The sequence below is a fragment of the Acromyrmex echinatior genome, chromosome 10 (assembly GCF_024713525.1).
Source record: "Acromyrmex echinatior isolate Ae372 chromosome 10, ASM2471352v2, whole genome shotgun sequence".
In the NCBI taxonomy this organism is placed as follows: Eukaryota; Metazoa; Arthropoda; class Insecta; order Hymenoptera; family Formicidae; genus Acromyrmex; species Acromyrmex echinatior.
This window is the reverse complement of record NC_141861.1, coordinates 2,877,688-2,896,582: the sequence shown is the minus strand read 5'-3', so window position 1 is coordinate 2,896,582 and position 18,895 is coordinate 2,877,688. Positions and strand designations below refer to the sequence as shown.

Here is an 18,895-nt window from a genome sequence, read left to right as displayed (position 1 = left end):
ATGATGTCGGCGAATATATAAGATCTATAGTTTAACCAGATCTGAACGGCGCTAGTGATCAAAGATCTCTTAATCATTAGTAATTGTTGGCTCCTTAAACGCGGAAAAATCACATATGTGGTGTGTATTGAACCTGGATCTACAGATTGTGAATCTTCTTCACTGACTTTGCTCCAAAATAAAAAGTTTATCTCTCTTACCACCGCGCAATACCACGAAATATTTTTCGGCACACGTGCCTCATATTCTACGTCAGGTGCAAACGTGCGGAGCCGAAAATCACTCCATCTGATAATTAAAAGATCTTTGATTACTTAGCGCTCAAATTCGGCATTAAACCATATATCAATGTATATATGTATGAATCCCTCAAGCTGGAGGTTGGAAATTAGGCTAACAAAAAATTCCGGAAAAAAATCCATTGTTACGAAAATCTCATGAGATGTAAGCAGTCCCGTCTTGGGATGTTGCGCTATCGAATGAATAAATGAATAAATAATTATATATAAAATTATACATAATTGTGTAATATATGAGCAATTTTTTTACATTTTTTCAAACTTGTTTTTTTCTAAAACGAACAATGCGAAAATTATCCCTTTAATTATTTTTTTATGTTTTTACATTACTATTATTATTTCTATTACATTAAAAAATAATTTTACAAAAGAAAAAAAGAGGGATGTGTGAGTATGTATGGACATATTTCATATAATTATACATATTTATGAATATTTATGTTTGTTTATACATATTTATATATATTCATGCATGAAACATTTTTTACCGGGAATTTACATTCTAAAATTCAATTTTCTTCTATATTATACTTCTTAAATATTAATCCACTATTTTTTATTATTTTTATTATTTTTAGACACATCAAGATCTTCATGATGAATTAAATATTGATAAAGCTACTCAAATTTATATCACATTAAATGTCATACAAACAACGAAGTACAAGATTTACAGAAAAATTAAATTACATAAATTTTACAAACTGTAGCAGATTTAATATTAATTTTAAAACAAATATAATTAATTATTTAATTACTATATATTTTCGTACCGTTCATACGTCTCTCAAATATTGAATTTATTGGACTGAAATAGATTTCGCTTAATGATCTTATCCGAGTACGATTTCAATCCTTTGGAATTAAGCTTCGACACGGTTTTAAAGGACACCCACGCACGACCTCCGCCCCATAGACAACCCAGTTCGTAATTTTCCACCTAGTTAAACCGAATGCAGTGGTTTTCCAATCTTTTCGCTCGCAACATTGCCCGTTCGCGCTTTGTTCACGGCGATCTTGTCGCGTTGGCGTATGGGGCACCATGTGGCCGCCGCTGATAAGCGGCGAATTGCGCTTTTATCAAATTACGAGGCGACTCCTGCGAGTATAAAAGCCGCTCCCTCGGGACGTCCGGCGTCAGCAGCTTTCTGGAGCACCAACGTGAAGCACTTCTCGCGGGAAGACTTGAAGAGCCCTTCGAAATATCTCACGAAGCTTTGATCGCTACAGCTCATAGTTCCTCAGGTATGATACTTCTTATTGTTACGAGATTCCGCGACATTCTTGAGTTATTGATAAAATCCGTTGCGAAAAGTTTCACTCCAAATTTCAATGAGAGACATTGTTGAACAGAAAAATAAGAAAAAGGTATATTGCCAAGTATATTATAAAAAGATAGTTTTGATTTTCTTTCCGAAGTTAACATTCATTTTTTGGTTTTTAATTATTTTAGACTCGATTCGATTAACTTGATATGAACAATGGGGGTAGAATTGTTCTCTCTAATTAATTAAGAACGATGTAAATTACGATATTTTGCAGCAAGATGCGGCGTACTCGCCACGTAGTGCTACCTGTACGATCTTGGCAGTACATCGGACTTCTGATAGTATCGTTGGCATGTCTAACGTTAGGATTGGTATCCAGGGATAGGGAAGGACACGCTGGTAGTCTCGCAGGTCCTGAACTCACGCATCGAGCTCCCCACGAGTATGAAATTAATTCTTTTTCTTGCTTAAAATCGTAAATCTTGAATTACGCATTACGTTTTTTAAATTCCTAAATGTTTTTTTATTACAATATTTTTATTACAATATTTTCCTAAGAATTTTATTTTAAAAATTGCTTGTTGCAAAGATTATAGACGAGTATTACTTTTAGAGTGGACGCCTGTCCGAACTTGAATCCTTTCGTCAAAAGCCCGATTGCCGAACAGGAAAAAGTTACGAAACCGGCGATTAATAATCATCAAATGAAAGTATCTGAATTTAGAGCACCTATGTCTCGAAAGTCCGTACATTCTCGATCACTGAGTCTGGATCGTTTGTCTAGGAGTGGTTTACAGGAAACCAGAGAGCGATTGTCTAGAAACCGAGATCTGAGGACAGTCGAGAGACTTTCAAGATCGACGAGTCGCATATCCAACGACGAATCCATTAACCGTGTTCGAGAATCTCGATTTAGGACGATCGCGCAATCCCGCGACGCCAGGAATTCATTCGATCTCGCTACTCGGATCTCTCGATCGCGGGATTCTAATCGAGCAACTGGTCGCCGTTCTACCGAGCAAAATTTCGAACGACGTTTGGCTGATTCTGCAAATTCCCGGTTTGAAAATCGCCGATCGCGATCCATGGAACGGCGGGAGTTTAGCGAAATCGCGCGACAACAAAATCGCGATCGATCAGCGGATCGGCGAGACTCTTTGAATCTTCAACGTCATACGAATGATTATCGCGACCGTCAATCACTCCCAGAACGACGAATTAATCGACAAGAATCTCGCGAAGTTCTAGTCTCTGGTCGTCGCGAACATCGAGATCTGACGCGAAATCGTGTTCCGAATTACCGATCCGAGATACGCGAACGCAGATCTGTCGAGCGTCGCATGTCAATCGAACATCGAGACGTGGAACGATTGGATCATCGGGAGGATAACAAAAATCTCCTAAAATCAGAGAGATCAAGATTCGCACGAGGAGATATCGATCGCAATAATAATATAGATCGCCGAAACCGCGAACGATCTCTAGAAAATCGCCGAGCTCTTCTCGATCGCGTTGCTAATCAAGAACGTAGATCGCGATTGTCGGTTGCTACCAGGAATTCTCGTGGAAATCTTGTTAAATCTGACGACCGTCGAACGTTGTCTCGATCGATGGAACGTTCAGGTGTCAACAATCTCAATCGCGAAATTCTTAGCAGACGAGTTAGATCAGTTGAATCCAACACCGAGAGATCAGAGGAACGCAGATTGTCCTTTGAACGTAGATCATTGGACCGATCTATGGAACGTCGCGAAATAGCGGGACATCAGAAAGTAGAGAATCGTTTTGGCGATCGAAAATCTGTCGATCAAATGTCACGAGCCTCATCTGAAAACTTCCGTCGAGAAAGGATCAATCGCTCACAAAGGACCACAAGCCGACGTGACTCACGTGAAAACACGGCTATCAGGGAGAATTACAGAATGGCACGGTCACGTTATGATGTCGAAGAAATCGCGAATCGGGAACGAAGAGAAAGATTCGCACGATCCTCCCGTTTAGTCGATCGTAATTCGGTAGATCGTCGGGAAATCATGAGGATCAGAGACTCCAGAGATTACAATCATAGATCGCGCGATACTGCGACAACAGAACGACGTGGTTCAACTCAGGAACGGCGAGAAAAGACAAATCATTTGTACCGATCACGTGAGGAACAAAGGATCATTCCTCAGAGATCACGCGAAGCTGAACGACGTGTGTCCGAAAGAAAAGTTCCGGAAAGGCGAATTTTGGAGCGACGAGTCACTTTGGATTCAGCACGTCTCGATTCGCGAAGATCGGAACGAAGAATCGATGACAGCTTGAAATCGCGTGAAGGATCCAGATTAGCAGATCGTTCGGAACGAAGCCTGGAAACACGAGTTTCTCGCGGAAGAATCCTGGAAAAGCGATCTATTGTTAATTCTCGAAGATCTTCGGAAGGAAGAATCGACGATAATACTAAATCGCGTGAAGAATTTAGACTAGCAGATCAACGTTCAGGACAGAGTCTAGAAGCACGAGTTTCTCGTGGAAGAATTCTAGAAAGGCGATCTTTCGACTCTCGAAGATCTTTAGAACGAAAAATCGACAATTTGAAATCACGCGAAGGATCCAGACTAGCAGACCGACGTTCGGAACGAAGCCTGGAATCGCGAATTTCTCGCGAAAGAATCCTGGAAAAGCGATCTACTCTCGATTCTCGAAGATCTTCAGAACGAAGGACCAACGACAATTCAAGGTCGAGTGAAAAATCAAGGATGCAGGATCGGCACGTGGAACGGAGCTCTGAATTGCGAAATTCGATGCTTCCAATGGAGCGCAAAGCAAATTCTAAAACAGCATCTCTCGAGAACCAGGCACTACGTTCATCAGAAACGCGACGCGAAATCAGACGTTTCACAGAGCGCCGAATGGTTCAATCAGTCGAGAATCGACCCGTTGAGTTTCGTGAAAGAGAGTCTATCAGAAACTTGCGTCAGAGATCAGCGAGGAACATCGAGGACTCATCGCGACTCTCTTCTCTTCGCCGAGTCACCCGTGTACCTGAACAAAATCGCGAACAACGAAGAATGTCTGCTGAGAGGACATTTACTAGAACCATGGATAATGAACGATTATTTGCAAAATGGGAACGAAACTTGGAAGACGCACGCATTGAAAGAAATGTGAAAGTCAGAGCAAAAATCATTCCTAACTTAATGAAGGGCGAATTTTTCAAATATCCTATGGCTTACGATCTTATGAGGCAAGCTTTCATCGTGGCATTATGTACTATTTATGGAGTTTCCCTCTATAATGGAAAAAAATCTTTCCTTAGGTAAGCTATTAAAATTACTGAAATTCCTTAGAGCGCAAACTATAAATAAGTGTTACAATTTTCTTATAATTTAGCATAGACTATAAAAAAGTATAATTCTCAAAATAGATTATCAGTAATAAAAAAAAAATAATTTAAAAAATAACATGAATAAAATAGAATTCGTAACATATGTTGCAATATTTTTACAGCAGCAACATAATCCAGCATGCCCAGCGCTTCATAATTTGGTAAAATAAAATGTAATCGGCTACTGTGAACAACGGCACTGAAAATCGCTATCCTCTGGACCTCTGCTTCTATCGATCTTATTATTTTATGAATTAAGATATTACGTTGCAATATGTGTAATGTATCCCAAAATAATCAGAATGTAGATTAATGTAGATTAATGTACAGCTCATATATGTCATGTAGAGATGTGTATATCTAAGAAGATATATTTTGTGCGAAAATAAAATAGTTGCAGTCGTAGTTAAATATCTTGAAATAATTTTTCGAAAAACCTTTCAATATTTTTTACTATTTAAAAAAATTACATATATATATGTATATATGGATGTATATACACATATATAAGATTTTTAGATTTTAATTTACTTAACAAGCACAGAAAAATATTAATTAAAACGATTTTTTAACTTGCGTTATATTACTATCAAGGAAAATGTCGAACCTTCGGCGAAAAGATTAAATTTATTAAAGTTATAATTTTGAATTTTGTACATTACATGTGACAAGCTTAAATCTATTTAGAAAAAGAGTGTGATTGTGTATACTTTGATGTAACCGAGTCTCAGGAAGATAATTGTCTCCAAGAGTCTGCAGATTTTGTGTTGAAAATATGAAAGATAAGCATATTCTTTGTTGCTGATCCTTGTTACTCATCCTTAGGTCTCGATTACATCGATTTGTGCGGTGTGCTTGCGTCTATTACGCATACAAATAAGGCTAAATTTCATGAATTATCAACTAGGCTTGGCAACAATAATAAACTAAGAATACTTACGATACGATATACATGATATAGTCGGACGATTCGACTTCGATGATCGCGAATAAATCAATGTAGAGTATTATCCGAAATAAATATAGCGATTTATCTCTTATAACGTCTATATATACAGCAAAGTTTCGAAAAAATTATCCGTAAAAAACTAGATATTATTTAACTTTGGAAGAAATTCTTACGAAGATATTTTTATATATCTATTTTTTTTTTTTCCTCCGTCCAATTATCATGCTATACAAGTTATTATAAGAAAACAAAAGCTGTAGCAACATTAATTTGGAGAAATGTTGCAAGCAGCCATGCCTTTTTTTATTCAATAGTCAATAAATAAAAATAAATAAATAAAAAATCTATTCCTAAAAATATATATGACTTAGTCTAAAAATTATTTTCAATAAAATAGATTATATTAATAGCGGGCAGTGTTCCAAGACATTGCGCGCAAGTGGCAAGAAAATTGGCGACGGAAAGAGATCGGAAAAGTTTGTAATTCAATCATACGTTCGTTTGTTATTATAGATATTAATGGTAATGTTACGCAGTAGCGTTTTTCTCTTTGGCAGTGATCCGAGCCTACCGAATCCTTTGCGAATTCTGTACTGATGGACGATTTCGCAGAAAGAACGGTATCACGGACGCAAGAAAGAAGATTGCGCGTAGTTCTCATCAGTTATGGAAGAGTCGATAGGAATATCGACTAAAGGTTTGGCTGAGTGTCACAAACGAACGCCTTTATGTACCTATATTTCGATACCTAAAGTATTTAATGCCTCTTTCGAATTATTTAAGCTATATCGCGAATCTTATTCTTGTAAAAATTATCACAATATTCGATGATAAACCGATAACCATCAAATGCGTTGTGTGACTATTTAGAGACGATTTCTCTATTCAGTGAGATCAATGGACGTTAGTGATCTCTTGCAGCATTCCTAAGATATGATCAATCTCTTGCCGAAAGAAACAGAGCTGTCGATTTTTACCTTTCTCATTTTTACAGTCTTTGCACTGCGTTCGATTCCTCAATAAATTGCGAATTAACGTTTGCAAAGTCATCTCTCTGCTTTCATGCCGTTGTTGGAGGATTGTGATCTTGTCCTGCAATAATTGCAACTGTTCTGTTCCCTGGAACAGAAATATCATCAGTCATAGCCACCTTAAAGAAATCGCCTTAATCGATTGTTTTTTACATACCGGCGTTGATAAATATTTGACTTTCTCGGTCAGCGTCTTCACTTTATTCTCCAAATGCTCTCTTTCAGCTTTCAATATAACCACCTGCTCCTTGTAATCTCTAAACTTTTCGACCTGTTCTTTTAAGTTCGATATAATGGCTCCCTGAGTATTAATCTGACTCTATTAATAATAAAAATTGTATAATAGTAAAAATTTCTAGCCATAGTAGATATATATTAAGATATAAGCGAAGCAAAGGCTTGTTCTACTCAAATAAGCGCGCGCGCGCGCGAAGTAGAAATATATTATTAAAAACTACTAGATTTCTTGGTGCAATAAATAAAATAAGGAACAGGCCAAGTGCTCGCCAAGCGTTACAAACCTGTAACTTTACCGCTTTAGAATCACCGATCTTAACGCTGTACTCTTTTACAAGAGTGGCCATCTCTCGCTCATGTTCTTCCTGCAAGAGATTCAAATCATGCAGCCTCTTGCTCTTCAGCGCCATGAAGTCCTTGTTCATTTTGTTCAGTTCCTCCTTCAGAATATCGTTTTCGTTTGTCAATTTCTTGATAACCCCGTTTTTGCCGTTCTCCGTGTACTGCATTGGATCGTACAACTTTGGCGTCGACGACGACAACCTCTCAGAAACGTGTCCGTTCTGATAAACATTCGAATTCTGATCATTTCCTTCGCCGTTCTTCATTCCTCGGAATGCTTTATCGAAATCCATACTCCTGAAGCTCCTACGATCGTTCAGCAATTTCTCCCGCTCCTTCTGCAATCGCCGATTCGTCTTCTGAAGCTCCTGATATTCCTTGGTTATCTTCGAGACTGTTTTGTCTTTGTTCGCAATCTCCAATTTCAGGCCTCTTATAGTAGCAATTAGATGCGCGTCTTCCTTAGGATTTTGAGATTTCGGTCCAGCCTTTATCGTTTTCTGATCCTTCTTATCTTCTACGGTGGAAACTTTGTCGTCTTTCTTGTTATTCTCTATGCTCTTGCTTTCGACGTACTTCACCGTCGTTTGCGTGAACATGTCATTGTATAACTTGTGTTCTTTCACAGTTGCTTCCAATAGTTTGGCCTCTAACTCCATTACCTGTGCTGCATATTTCTCCTTCATATCGGAGAACTTTTTCTGCAAATCAAGCAGATTTTGCTGCGCAATATCCTCTTTGTTTTTAATCTCACTTTCGAGACTTGTTATTCTCTCCTCCAAAAGCTTTACCTTCTCGGAACCGATTTTCTCCTGTTCCGAATTGGCGGTCAGTATGAGAGCCGAAACCGAGTCAGGATTCTTCCTCTTGAGTATACGTTCCAATTCACGCACTTGTCTGTTCAAGTCCATGACTTTCTTGTTGTCCAGAATAACCTGATCTTTGAGTCTCTGAGTCAGTTGCTTCTCACGCTCGACATGACTTTTGCTTATCCGTAATTTCTCTTGGATATTCTCTTCTCTAACTCTGGACTCGAGTAGTTCCTTCTCCAAGGGCAGTACGTCCTGTTGAAACTTTTCTAGCTCCTGTTTAGTCACACGCAACTGCTCCGACTTAGAACTCAATTTGATAGTTAGATCCTCTATTTGTTTTTTAAATTCTAACTCCGTGGTAGTCATCACTTGCAACCGATCCGTAATAAAGTTATTTTTCGCTTTCAGCTGCTCCTTAAACATATCCAATTCGTCCGTGAGCAAACTGTTCTGTTGAATTAAATCGTCGTTCTTTAGCAAAAAATCGGCATTCTTTTCCTTCAGCTCGGATACTTCGAGGTTCAACTTCAACGTCTCCTCCTGAAGATCCTTCACCCGATCAACAAGCTGTTGCGTATCGTTTGTTTTCGATACCGTGCTCTTCTGTTTAGACTGCAAATTTTTCAATTCTTCTTGCATACGTTTCGTATCTTGCATCAGTTTCTTGTTCTCGGTTTCATAAGCACGGATCAGGCTTTCCTGCTTTTCCAGTTCCTGTTCTAGAAGAGTAATCTTCGTGTCGTTCTTGACAGGAATTTCTGCGCGCCTTTCGCTCAGAGAGAGCTCATCAACTCTTGCTTTTAAAATTATATTCTGCTTCTTTAAAGCAAACAATTCTCCCTCGAAAGACGTACGCATTTCCTCAATTTGACTCTTGTACAGCTTTGCCTCGGTTTCCAACTGTTGTTTCAACAGTGCGTTCTTGTGTCTCTCCTCACGACACAACATCTCCCAATCACGTTTTATTGGAATCTGTTTTGAATCTCCGGCGGCCATAAAATTTTTTCTGTAACTATCGGGCGATTTCATTTGGGATCCTTTGCACGCAGCTGGTAAACTGGATGTGGATCCAACTTTAACGAAATCCAGTTTTGATCTTGAGGATGAATTAGGTTTCGGTGCGACTTTGGAAATTGATCGGGATTGCACTTTCGGCTTTGCCGATGACTTTTTGGAAACAGCGTTTATAGGTTTCTTAGACACGTCCAATGCTTTGTTAACCCTGATATTTTCGAGGGACGATTTTAAGGGAGGCTGGCATAAGAGATCGTAGCTTTTAGATTTGCAAAATCTTATCTCTTTTTTTGATTGCTTATTACTTGGTGCACTAACAACGCGATCGGTTTTAGGTACATCTATTGCTTTACTCGAAATGCCATGATCAGGTACTTCTTGATAATGCATCTTGGAAGTCTTCGATACATTGACGGCTAAATCTTCCACTTTCGTATCAATCTTCGTTTCTGAATAAGCAGATTCTTTGTTCGCCAAATCTATTTTCTCTGTGTTCTCCTTCACAATACTTTCACTCATCTTTTCAGCCATAAGTTTGGGTATTGCATCCGCAAATAATTCCAATCTCGGCGTCAATCCTACTGTAAATAACTCATTTTCAGAATTAATTGTCTTTTTACTGGTTTCTATCGCATTTTTATTGCTTTCTTTCTCTATAATTTTCGATGTAGTCTTCTTAGATTCATAGTTAGACTGCTTTGATGCTTTCTCACTTGACAAAGAATTCCTTGTTCCTTTATGCCGTTCTTCGCTCACGCTAGAATCACTTTCATTAATTTCATGATCCATGTTTGCACCGTTAATGACCGATAATTCCTTTTCTAATATTTCGGAAAATTCTTTTTCTGGGAATTCTGGGGTCTTGCCACTTGCTAATTGATTTTCCTTAATCGATACTACTTCGCCATTAGTAGATTTTAAAAAGAGATCGTACATCGCATTAGGCTCTTTTGATTCCAGCTCTTTATCTGTATTTTGTCCTTGAAGCAGCTTCAAGAAATGCGAAAAATCTTCCTGTCCGAAACTGGAACTGGCGGACATTCCACCCTCCGCTTTCTCCTTTGATCTTCTCAACAAATCCTCGAAAAAGTCCTTGTCCACGTCCGTGATCTCTTTCTGCAAATTCTCCTTCTCCATTTCAATTTTCTTCGTGCTCTTCAGTTCCTCGGACTTGGAATGCCTCTCAATCGGATCGTCCAAATCAGAACTGCTTGATATTTCGACTTTCTGTTCCTCAAATTTTTTTCTTTGAAATTCCAACGTTTTCGGTGGCTTCAAATTATTCAGACTTTCATAAACAATCTCGAATCCGGGACTGTTCTCTCGTTTTCTCTCGTTTTTTGGACTCCTTTTTATTTTTTCTGATTCTTTATGCACTTCTTCCTCTATTAATTGAAAAATGTCAGCTTCTAATTGTCTCACTCTGTTTAAACTTTCATCTTGATTTTCTGATACTAGAGTATCAGATTTCGATATACTTTTCGACAGAGTGTTACAATTTTTTCTGACTAGCTCCTCAGCTTCTTCTAATAATTCTTCCACAGACTTTTCTTCTGTAGGATTCTTATTAGAACCGCCAGATTTTGTACGTTCAGGACACGAATTCGGACTTAATGCCCCTGCAATCTTGCTCATTTCCTCTAGTAAACTACCAATATCTTCGTCAGTGGCATCTGTACAAGACAAAACAAATTAATCAAACACAAAATTAATTTAGAAAGCTCTGGCTTTACAGAAAAACTTACTTTCAAAATCTGATGGATATTTATCAAAAGCCGCAGATGCAAGTATGTCGCATAATGTGTCATCCTTGTCTTTCGCTTCTCCTTCGCTTTTGGATGTTGTCTAAAAAATTAAATAAAGTTAACAAAAATTATTTGAACCAACTCACAATGATAGAGAACAAATGCAATTAAAATATCGCTCTTAAAGAAATTGTTTTATTCTGGCATTAATATTACTTGTTTTGAACAATTACCTTACACATCCTCTCTTTCTCGAGAAATTCTTTCATAGAGGAACTAACATCCGACAAAGGAGTAGGAGACTGCTTTGACTTTGCATCTGCATGCTTAGCACTCAGAACATCTAAACGTGTCTCAGGTCTTTTCAACCACCACTTATCCGTGTCTTTTTTATCAGCCGACAATTGTTCGACTTCCTTGATAGGTTTAGATTTCTCTTTAATGCGAACTGAGTTTTCTCCGACGCTTAGACTTATAGAGGATCCCAAAGTATCATCCTCCGTGGAAATTAACTAAAAGAAGCAGATTCGATACACAAAACTCTCATTTGTTTCATTTAGCGAAGAGATAAGTTATACGTCTGAAAATCTTGTAGAACGGTCAACAATTCGGAGACGAGTTTAGGTTAAGCGCACGAATTGCGGGTGAACAGCGCGCGAAAAACAACTCACGTCTTCGATTCGCGGCGATTTCCTAGCGTCTGAAGACATCTCGCCTTCTCTCGGCCGTAATTAGATCAATCCGCCGTGTAGAACCGGTCATTCCTCACGAACTTGACACCTGCCATACTTTTTGTTTGTTTGTTACCCGTAATTCGTTCGGTTGCCACAACGCTGCGATCGCACAGCGACGGACACATCGAAGGGGTGGAAGGAAGGGGAATTCTCTTTTACATATCTACAGATCTTTAAAAAAAAAGATTATATATCATGTTATATTGTAAAATATTTTATTTTTTTAGAGAGTAAAAATTATAAAGTCGTAATTGTTACGAGACGTAATTAGAAAATTAGAAATTAGAGTCTTTTTTAAACATTTTATTACTGTTTAATTTGCCGAGTCCAATTTTATATAACACTGTTTCTATTTAATATTATGTATTACATGTAGAGTTTTTAAGAAGAGAAAAACGACGGGAACAGGATGGTGATCTCATAATTGTGTAATTTACATGTATATACATATATATAATTATATATAACATTTATTAATCTGTTAAATGATATGAGAAAGATGTATCTATCCATTAACAGTAATTATTTCTTTATTTGTGTGTATCGACGGATAGATAATTCAGAGAAACACTTTGCAACAATAAAGAACTGCATAAACTTGTGCAGTTAATATTATGATGAATAAGATTTAATATAACATATTATTCAATTTAATTGTCAATGATGACAGTGATAACAACGCTAGAAAAATAGAGTTGTAATTTAATTATTATAGAGTTGTAATTAATTATTTAATAAATCCGTTATGTTCACTGCGTATGTCCAATACAGATTAATATACAAATAAATCGGATACAAATTATTTGAATGTATACCAGTATAGTAAACATATATATCTATAAGTCTTTTTTTACGCAGCGTAATGTAATTTGGAACAATCATCAAAACATGTAGATAAGTAGGAGATTGTAAATATTAATATATAAAATTCCGATATAACAGTAGAAAGATGAATTTTCGATTATTACATCCGTTGACTTACATAATATGGAGTTCTCCAAAAGATCGGGCATTATTTTCATACATATATCACATGGATTCATCGAGAATATCGACATATAGCTAGTATATATATCTCTCTTGTCTCTCATAAAATATATCTCTACTCTATCTCTATATTCGTACAATTGTTTCTTTGAAGGCGACTTGTGAATTTCTACTTAAAGTCTTAAGCGTAACAATTGTTATAATTACTTAATATAACTTAAGTCAATAAAGAAGATCTAAGTATATATATATGTATATGTGTGTGTGTGTGTATATATATATATAATATTATACATAATACATAATACACATTATATATCCATATCGCTTATGCAATAAATGATACAGTAAAGATTTAATGTGTAATATTAAATTTAAATAAAGTACATTATGTACATACAGAATATTTTGTATTTACTCTTGCACTTGATTTTAACAGAATAATCTATCCCATCAAGAAAAAGAAAGAGAGTCAATAATCAGATAACTAGTATCAATATTGCAAAAAACTTGGTCAAATTTTTTAGGAATAGGCACGTTTTATAAATTATCGACTCGTTATTTTTATAAGATGTTAAAATTTAGAAAAGTCTTTTCCATTGAATGAGCGAAATATATAAAAGAAAAAAATTCGAAGCAAATTGAAATATATGCACATGTATATATATATATATATATATATATATATATATATATATATATATACATACATTATCATACAATTGTGAAGATTTCTTCTAATCATTTATGCATCTTTTACACTTCATTGCGAAGTGTCCTAATCTTTTTTAAATGTTAGCAGAGATATCTAGAAGGCATCTTAATCCTTCGAACGATTCTCAAACAGTTCGTTGATTTCGTGCTTGTCGCAAAAGATCAATCGTAATAACACGCATGCAATCTGAATAATTCTTTGTTTATAAATTTGACGTTGCACGATTCGCAATAATGCTTGATATTTTCGGATAACTTCAACATCGGTGATTTTTTCGCGTTCTTGTTGATCGTGTTTATCAACTTTCTCGTCTGCAGTTTCTTCACTGACCACTCCGTGTTATTCCTTGATTTACCGTTCCTCAGATAGACATCCTGACTTCTCAGATACTTTGGCGAACAATTTGCCTTGGGAAACTGATACGTCTTCTTTGTCTTCGCTAGCTTATTCCTCATGATGTTGGAAAGTGAATTTCGTTCGGTCAATTGAAACTGATCCCGAAATCGCGACTTGAGATAGTCATCTCGCAGATTGATGCCATTGTCATTCGTCATTGGTTGAATCTTCGCGGGTAAAGTGACAAACTTGCTCGGTAATTGTGGCGTCGCATTGGTTGTTTCACTGAGCATCGTATTCTCCAAATCGTCTTGAACTTCTTGTTTTATCTTGAAATCCAGAGTGTTCGACGTCCTGCCATTTTTTGAGCTTTTCTCGTTTAATTTGCGCTTCTTCGTACGAGACTCCGAAACCTTCTTCATCTTTGGCTCCTGATAATCCACAACATTCCTCCTCGGCCTTAAGTTGCGTCCTTCGAACTCGTCTATCAACTCAACCTTGATCTGCCGCATCAGCTCAAAGTTCGGAGAGGATGTCGCCTCAGAAACATTTGACTTGATCAATGTAGATGGTCTCGGATTGACACTCGATATTTTGCCTTTATCCTGCGCGTAATTCAGATTCTTCCTGGGTCTCAGGTTCCGCACTATTGTGCTCCTGGCTACCGCTTGATTCTTAGGAAGCGTTCTCTTGAGTCCACCATGACAATGGTTCCGCGTTTCCGAAGTGGCTACGTCATCTTTGGTACTCATATTTGTGACCAGACGATCTCGTACATTTTCGACAGTGTTCTCGACATGCTGCAGACGATTCTGCGGGCAATCTGGGAACACTGACTGCGTAAAGAGATTTCGCTTAATCGGTTTTAATTGTGCAGCGTCCTCGAAAGTCTTATTCTGCGAGACATTCGTGATTTTACCGCATTTATCCATTTGTCCTTGATAATTCTGACAGAGTTCCGCTGTTGTTCTTCTCGATCTGTTCTGATCCTTCTTATCACAGCAACATCGAGAGAACGTCGTGTACGTCAACCCATTGTGAATACTGCCGGTCGGAAACGTCACCGAGTTCATCGAGTTAATGTAGTCGATGTTCTCCACCAATGGCTCCAGCTCGTATACGTCGTAATCGAGCGGCTCCGCTTTGATCTCCTTCATGTTCTCGATGTGCACCATCGGTACGCCAACTTTCTCCCTAACGCCACCCTTCCGCATCCACGACAGTTGACTTTTGAGCGCCGCATCCGTCTTCAGGCAGTCCACGTAGAACTTGTGGAATTCCTCCAATTTGTAGCTGCACCGGTGGCACATTTGCTTCGGCAGTAAATCCATCTCGTGCACCTGAGGAACGCATAGCAAAACACGGAATCAAAAGGACCTGCGAGCTGCAAGTTCTCGAAGGATCAACAGCTTGATTAAGTTGTTCGATTCTTATAATAAGTATACAATATTCCTAGAACATTATACAAATATCATTCACCTTTTTTAATATTCATAGAACATTCTAGAAATGTTGTGTGTTCCAGGGGTGCAATGTTCGTTCAACTCGATCTTTTACAATCTTTTATAAAGCAATTAGTCGGAGAACTTTAATCTAAATTCAAATCGAATTTAACGTAAAATTTTTAAAGACTTATGCGTTTCGAAATTCTTGAAAAGTAAAGAAATGAAAAAAATTACCGAAGGGATAACCACTAACTAAGGGGTAACCTAAAATATTATCCCATAGATTACATGATTTCATTTGATTTCGTAGTTTTATTTGATTATAAATAATTTTATTTGATTATAAATAATTTTATTCACTACGTATGTGTTTAGTTGGTAAAATAAACGATTTTATTTAATATTATACAATGATTTCTGATGATTGTATATATAATTATCAAATTATACATAGGGATTTCATATGAATTTTATATTGATTTTGGGAGGATTCTGTCCCACGATTACATTAAATTGATTAAGTGATTAATATCTTGAAAATCATGTGTACTGTTGTTCATGTGTACACCGAACGCCTCGATTGTTATGCAATTATTGATAGGAGGCAAAATATCGAGTAGCCGCGACATTGAATTCTCGTATGGAGAAAGAGAAATAAACGAGTGTGAGTCATTGCCCAAGGTAGATGTGAGTATGACGAGTGACATGCCACACAAGGAAACTTCCGTTCATTAACATTATCGCAACCACCGGTTATCCTAGCTAATTATTTCAAAATAGTTTCGTATAACTAGGAACAAGTCACAAATTTAATTAGAAGAATTGATAGTTTATGATTAATAAAAGAATAGATTTCTAGAATTTACCCTGCTTTTCAATTTACAACATATTAAATACTATAAAATATAACAATACTATAAATATAAAGCACAAGATGCGGCTGATTTCAGTGAAATGACAATATTAAAATGCATTATCGAGGTTTCGAATTTATCCCTTTTTATCATATACATATATAATAGCATCATTTAATAAATTGATTGTTGGAGAAGATATCATATCTCAAGATCGTCCTTCGATCAATATAGAAAATAATATTATCTAAATTTTTTTTAATGTTATTTAAACTGAAAATAGATTAATTTAATGATTCTGAGTTTAAATAAAGACGAATCTTAAAAATGTTGTACTAATAATTTGTCAGGTTGTAAAAATTGTTATTTCTTATGATTTTATCCATGGGACAAATATTCTTTTATATACGTCTTCACATTTATGATATTACTACAGACTATCTATTATTACTGTTCTTATTATTCTTATTATACTTTTATTTTCTTATTATTTTTATTTTTATTTTATTTTCTTATTATATTTCACACATTTATTACAATTAATGTACGATTTACTCCTTACAAAATTATTAAGACATTTAACAATTCCCAGAAAAAAAGTTCTCTTGGATTAATTTTAAAAATGTTAAAATGATCTAAACATATCATATTCTATCGAAATATTCGTTGACAATATATTCATTTATATTTATACATATATATTTCTTACAGACATCCGATTTAATACTAAAAAGTAGCGATTAATTACTTATTTTGAGCATTAAAACTTTATTGAGTATTTAAAACGTTATTCAATGTTTAAATAATTACAATCACCTTCCAGAATTAAATTTCTAGAGATTAACATAATAAATGCATTAATTACGCATTAATATTTTTCAAATATTCTATGATTTTCGCAAGATTTTTATATTTTCACTTCTATCGCATCAAAAGAAGAGAAAAAAAAACTGAATCCACGTTTAAAAAGTAGAAAAAAATAGAAGAGTGCTGTGAAAACAAGAAATCTCAAAATGCAAGCTAAACATAAATAATCCAAAAGGTTATCAATCTGCGCCAAAAAATCATCGCGATGAATATCGCGAGAAACTTATGAAATCCATTTCAAGCCTCTCCTTCTCTCGCGCTTTGAATTACGCAATGTAATCCGTACTCTCGACATTTTGGAGTACATTCATTTCGCGCGCAAAAACGGCGATAACCTCACTTTTTGCAAATGGATAATTTTGCAAAAAAAAAAGAAAGAAAAGACTGAGAATTCGTTTCCGTGGCGAACCCCGCTGGACCGCGATGTTATTCGCACGTGGTCGATGATGTATGCTCCGCCCGCACAAAGAGTACCCCCGTCCGACCCTTCACTCCCCTCCACGAAAATAGCGGTATTCTATTCTTCCTTGCCAACAAGACATGCGGACGAAGAAGTTCTTTTCTTTTCGTTGTAGAAACAGGTGTTACGGACAAGAATTGGAGTGTCGAAAAGGGGAAAAGGCGAAGGGGGAGGATCGGAAAAAAGCGCGGGTAAAGTCACGTATAACGCGGCTGATAAAGAGAATGGACCGCGCGTTTCGTAACAAGGTGGCAAATAGAAGGGAGGGAGAAGGGTGCGCTTTGCGCTATGCAAGGACGATGAGAGTGCATATAGGAGCAGGGCACGCGGGCGCGTACCCTCTGGTTGGAGAGGGAAGTCGTAAAAGGGGATCAAGCGCTAGAGAAAGAAACAGGGAAAAGGAGAAGGAGTGAGGGCGCGAAAAAAGGAGCAAATGTGTGTGTGTGTGTGTGTGTGTGAGGCTCGCGCTTAAACGGGAAAGAGCGTGAAGGAGAGAGGAAAAATCAGAGAGCGAGAGAACGAGAGCAAGAGAGAAAGAGAGAGAGAGAGAGAGAGAAAGCGTATAATGACGTACCATGATCGGCAGCACAGCGTTGATTTTGCGAACGTGATTCTCGGTCTCGTCGAAGATGTTGATCGAGATGCCCGAGTGCTGGCCGCAAAGGCGGCAAACGCGGCTCGATTCGAGGGTCTCCATGCCGCATATATTCCGGAGCTCTCAAGTCACGCTACTCCGCGTCGGCTATTCTCGCGCGTCGCCTCAGCACTCTCAGCAGTCTCAGCACAGCCCTCTCGCGCGCCACGACACGACGTCGCACGCGCGCGCCTCCACTCAGTTTCGTAGCTCTCGCTTGCGCTTTATCTTGGCTGATCGCCTCACACTGCCCTCGCTCCGCTCCGCTGTCCACAGCGCGCGCCCTGCCCTTACCGCCTTGCCACGCTACTTGCTTGCACCCATATGCGCTCGCGTGCGTCCGCGCCCTACCCGCGGGAATCCAGAAAAGCATCCACGAAAAACGAAGAATGGATCGGAGCGAGAGAGAAGGAAATAGTGGGAGTAGAGGAAGTATGAGGAAGGGAGGACAAGTAGAGATGTGTGTGATAAACCGCACAAACTCGATAACACGACGCCGCGAGACGCGGCCGATCAGCAGGTACGTGACTGAGACAGTCGAAACGGTCGACACGTAGGTCGGCCAACGTGGATCGACCGGGCTGGATGGAATTGAGCGACCGGCGTTGGTAATATCTGATCCGATGCACTGCACGCGAACGCGAGATCGATCGATGTTACTGCTCAACGATTGATTCAAACTATATATTGTTATCAGAGAGAAGCCTGAGAGCGGTTATGACTATGATTTAGCTTCTACCATATCTCGTAGGTAAACGAAATATGCACAGAACAGAACCACAAAATCGTGATCCAC

The 18,895-nt window shown here is 37.7% G+C and overlaps 3 protein-coding genes across 5 annotated transcripts; 1 reads left to right on the top strand and 2 right to left on the bottom strand.

The window, feature by feature from the left end:
- The first annotated feature begins 1,050 nt into the window (after positions 1 to 1,050).
- LOC105143784 (uncharacterized) lies at positions 1,051 to 5,348 on the top strand. 2 transcript variants are annotated; one of them, XM_087410068.1, is made up of 4 exons: positions 1,051 to 1,544; positions 1,842 to 2,009; positions 2,181 to 4,868; positions 5,063 to 5,348. In XM_087410068.1, exons 2-4 carry the CDS (start codon positions 1,846 to 1,848, stop codon positions 5,100 to 5,102), a joined length of 2,892 nt encoding a protein of 963 aa, XP_087266194.1. In that variant the 5' UTR covers positions 1,051 to 1,544; positions 1,842 to 1,845; the 3' UTR covers positions 5,103 to 5,348. The 2 variants fall into 2 exon arrangements, with proteins under 2 accessions (XP_087266194.1, XP_011050587.2); XM_011052285.2 differs by having other exon boundaries at positions 1,069 to 1,544; positions 5,060 to 5,348.
- Positions 5,349 to 5,545: 197 nt separating this feature from the next.
- LOC105143791 (uncharacterized) lies at positions 5,546 to 11,920 on the bottom strand. 2 transcript variants are annotated; one of them, XM_011052292.2, is made up of 6 exons: positions 11,739 to 11,920; positions 11,301 to 11,579; positions 11,068 to 11,167; positions 7,439 to 10,995; positions 7,075 to 7,236; positions 5,546 to 7,005 (listed from the first exon to the last, which is right to left on the bottom strand). In XM_011052292.2, the coding sequence occupies exons 1-6, from the start codon at positions 11,775 to 11,777 to the stop codon at positions 6,781 to 6,783; spliced, it is 4,362 nt and encodes a 1,453-aa protein (XP_011050594.1). In that variant the 5' UTR covers positions 11,778 to 11,920; the 3' UTR covers positions 5,546 to 6,780. The 2 variants fall into 2 exon arrangements, with proteins under 2 accessions (XP_011050594.1, XP_011050602.1); XM_011052300.2 differs by having other exon boundaries at positions 7,451 to 10,995.
- A 79-nt stretch (positions 11,921 to 11,999) lies between these two features.
- On the bottom strand, positions 12,000 to 18,719 carry LOC105143807 (hypothetical protein). Its single transcript, XM_011052310.2, has 2 exons — positions 18,040 to 18,719; positions 12,000 to 15,179 (listed from the first exon to the last, which is right to left on the bottom strand). Exons 1-2 carry the CDS (start codon positions 18,160 to 18,162, stop codon positions 13,665 to 13,667), a joined length of 1,638 nt encoding a protein of 545 aa, XP_011050612.1. The 5' UTR covers positions 18,163 to 18,719; the 3' UTR covers positions 12,000 to 13,664.
- Between the last annotated feature and the right edge of the window lie 176 nt (positions 18,720 to 18,895).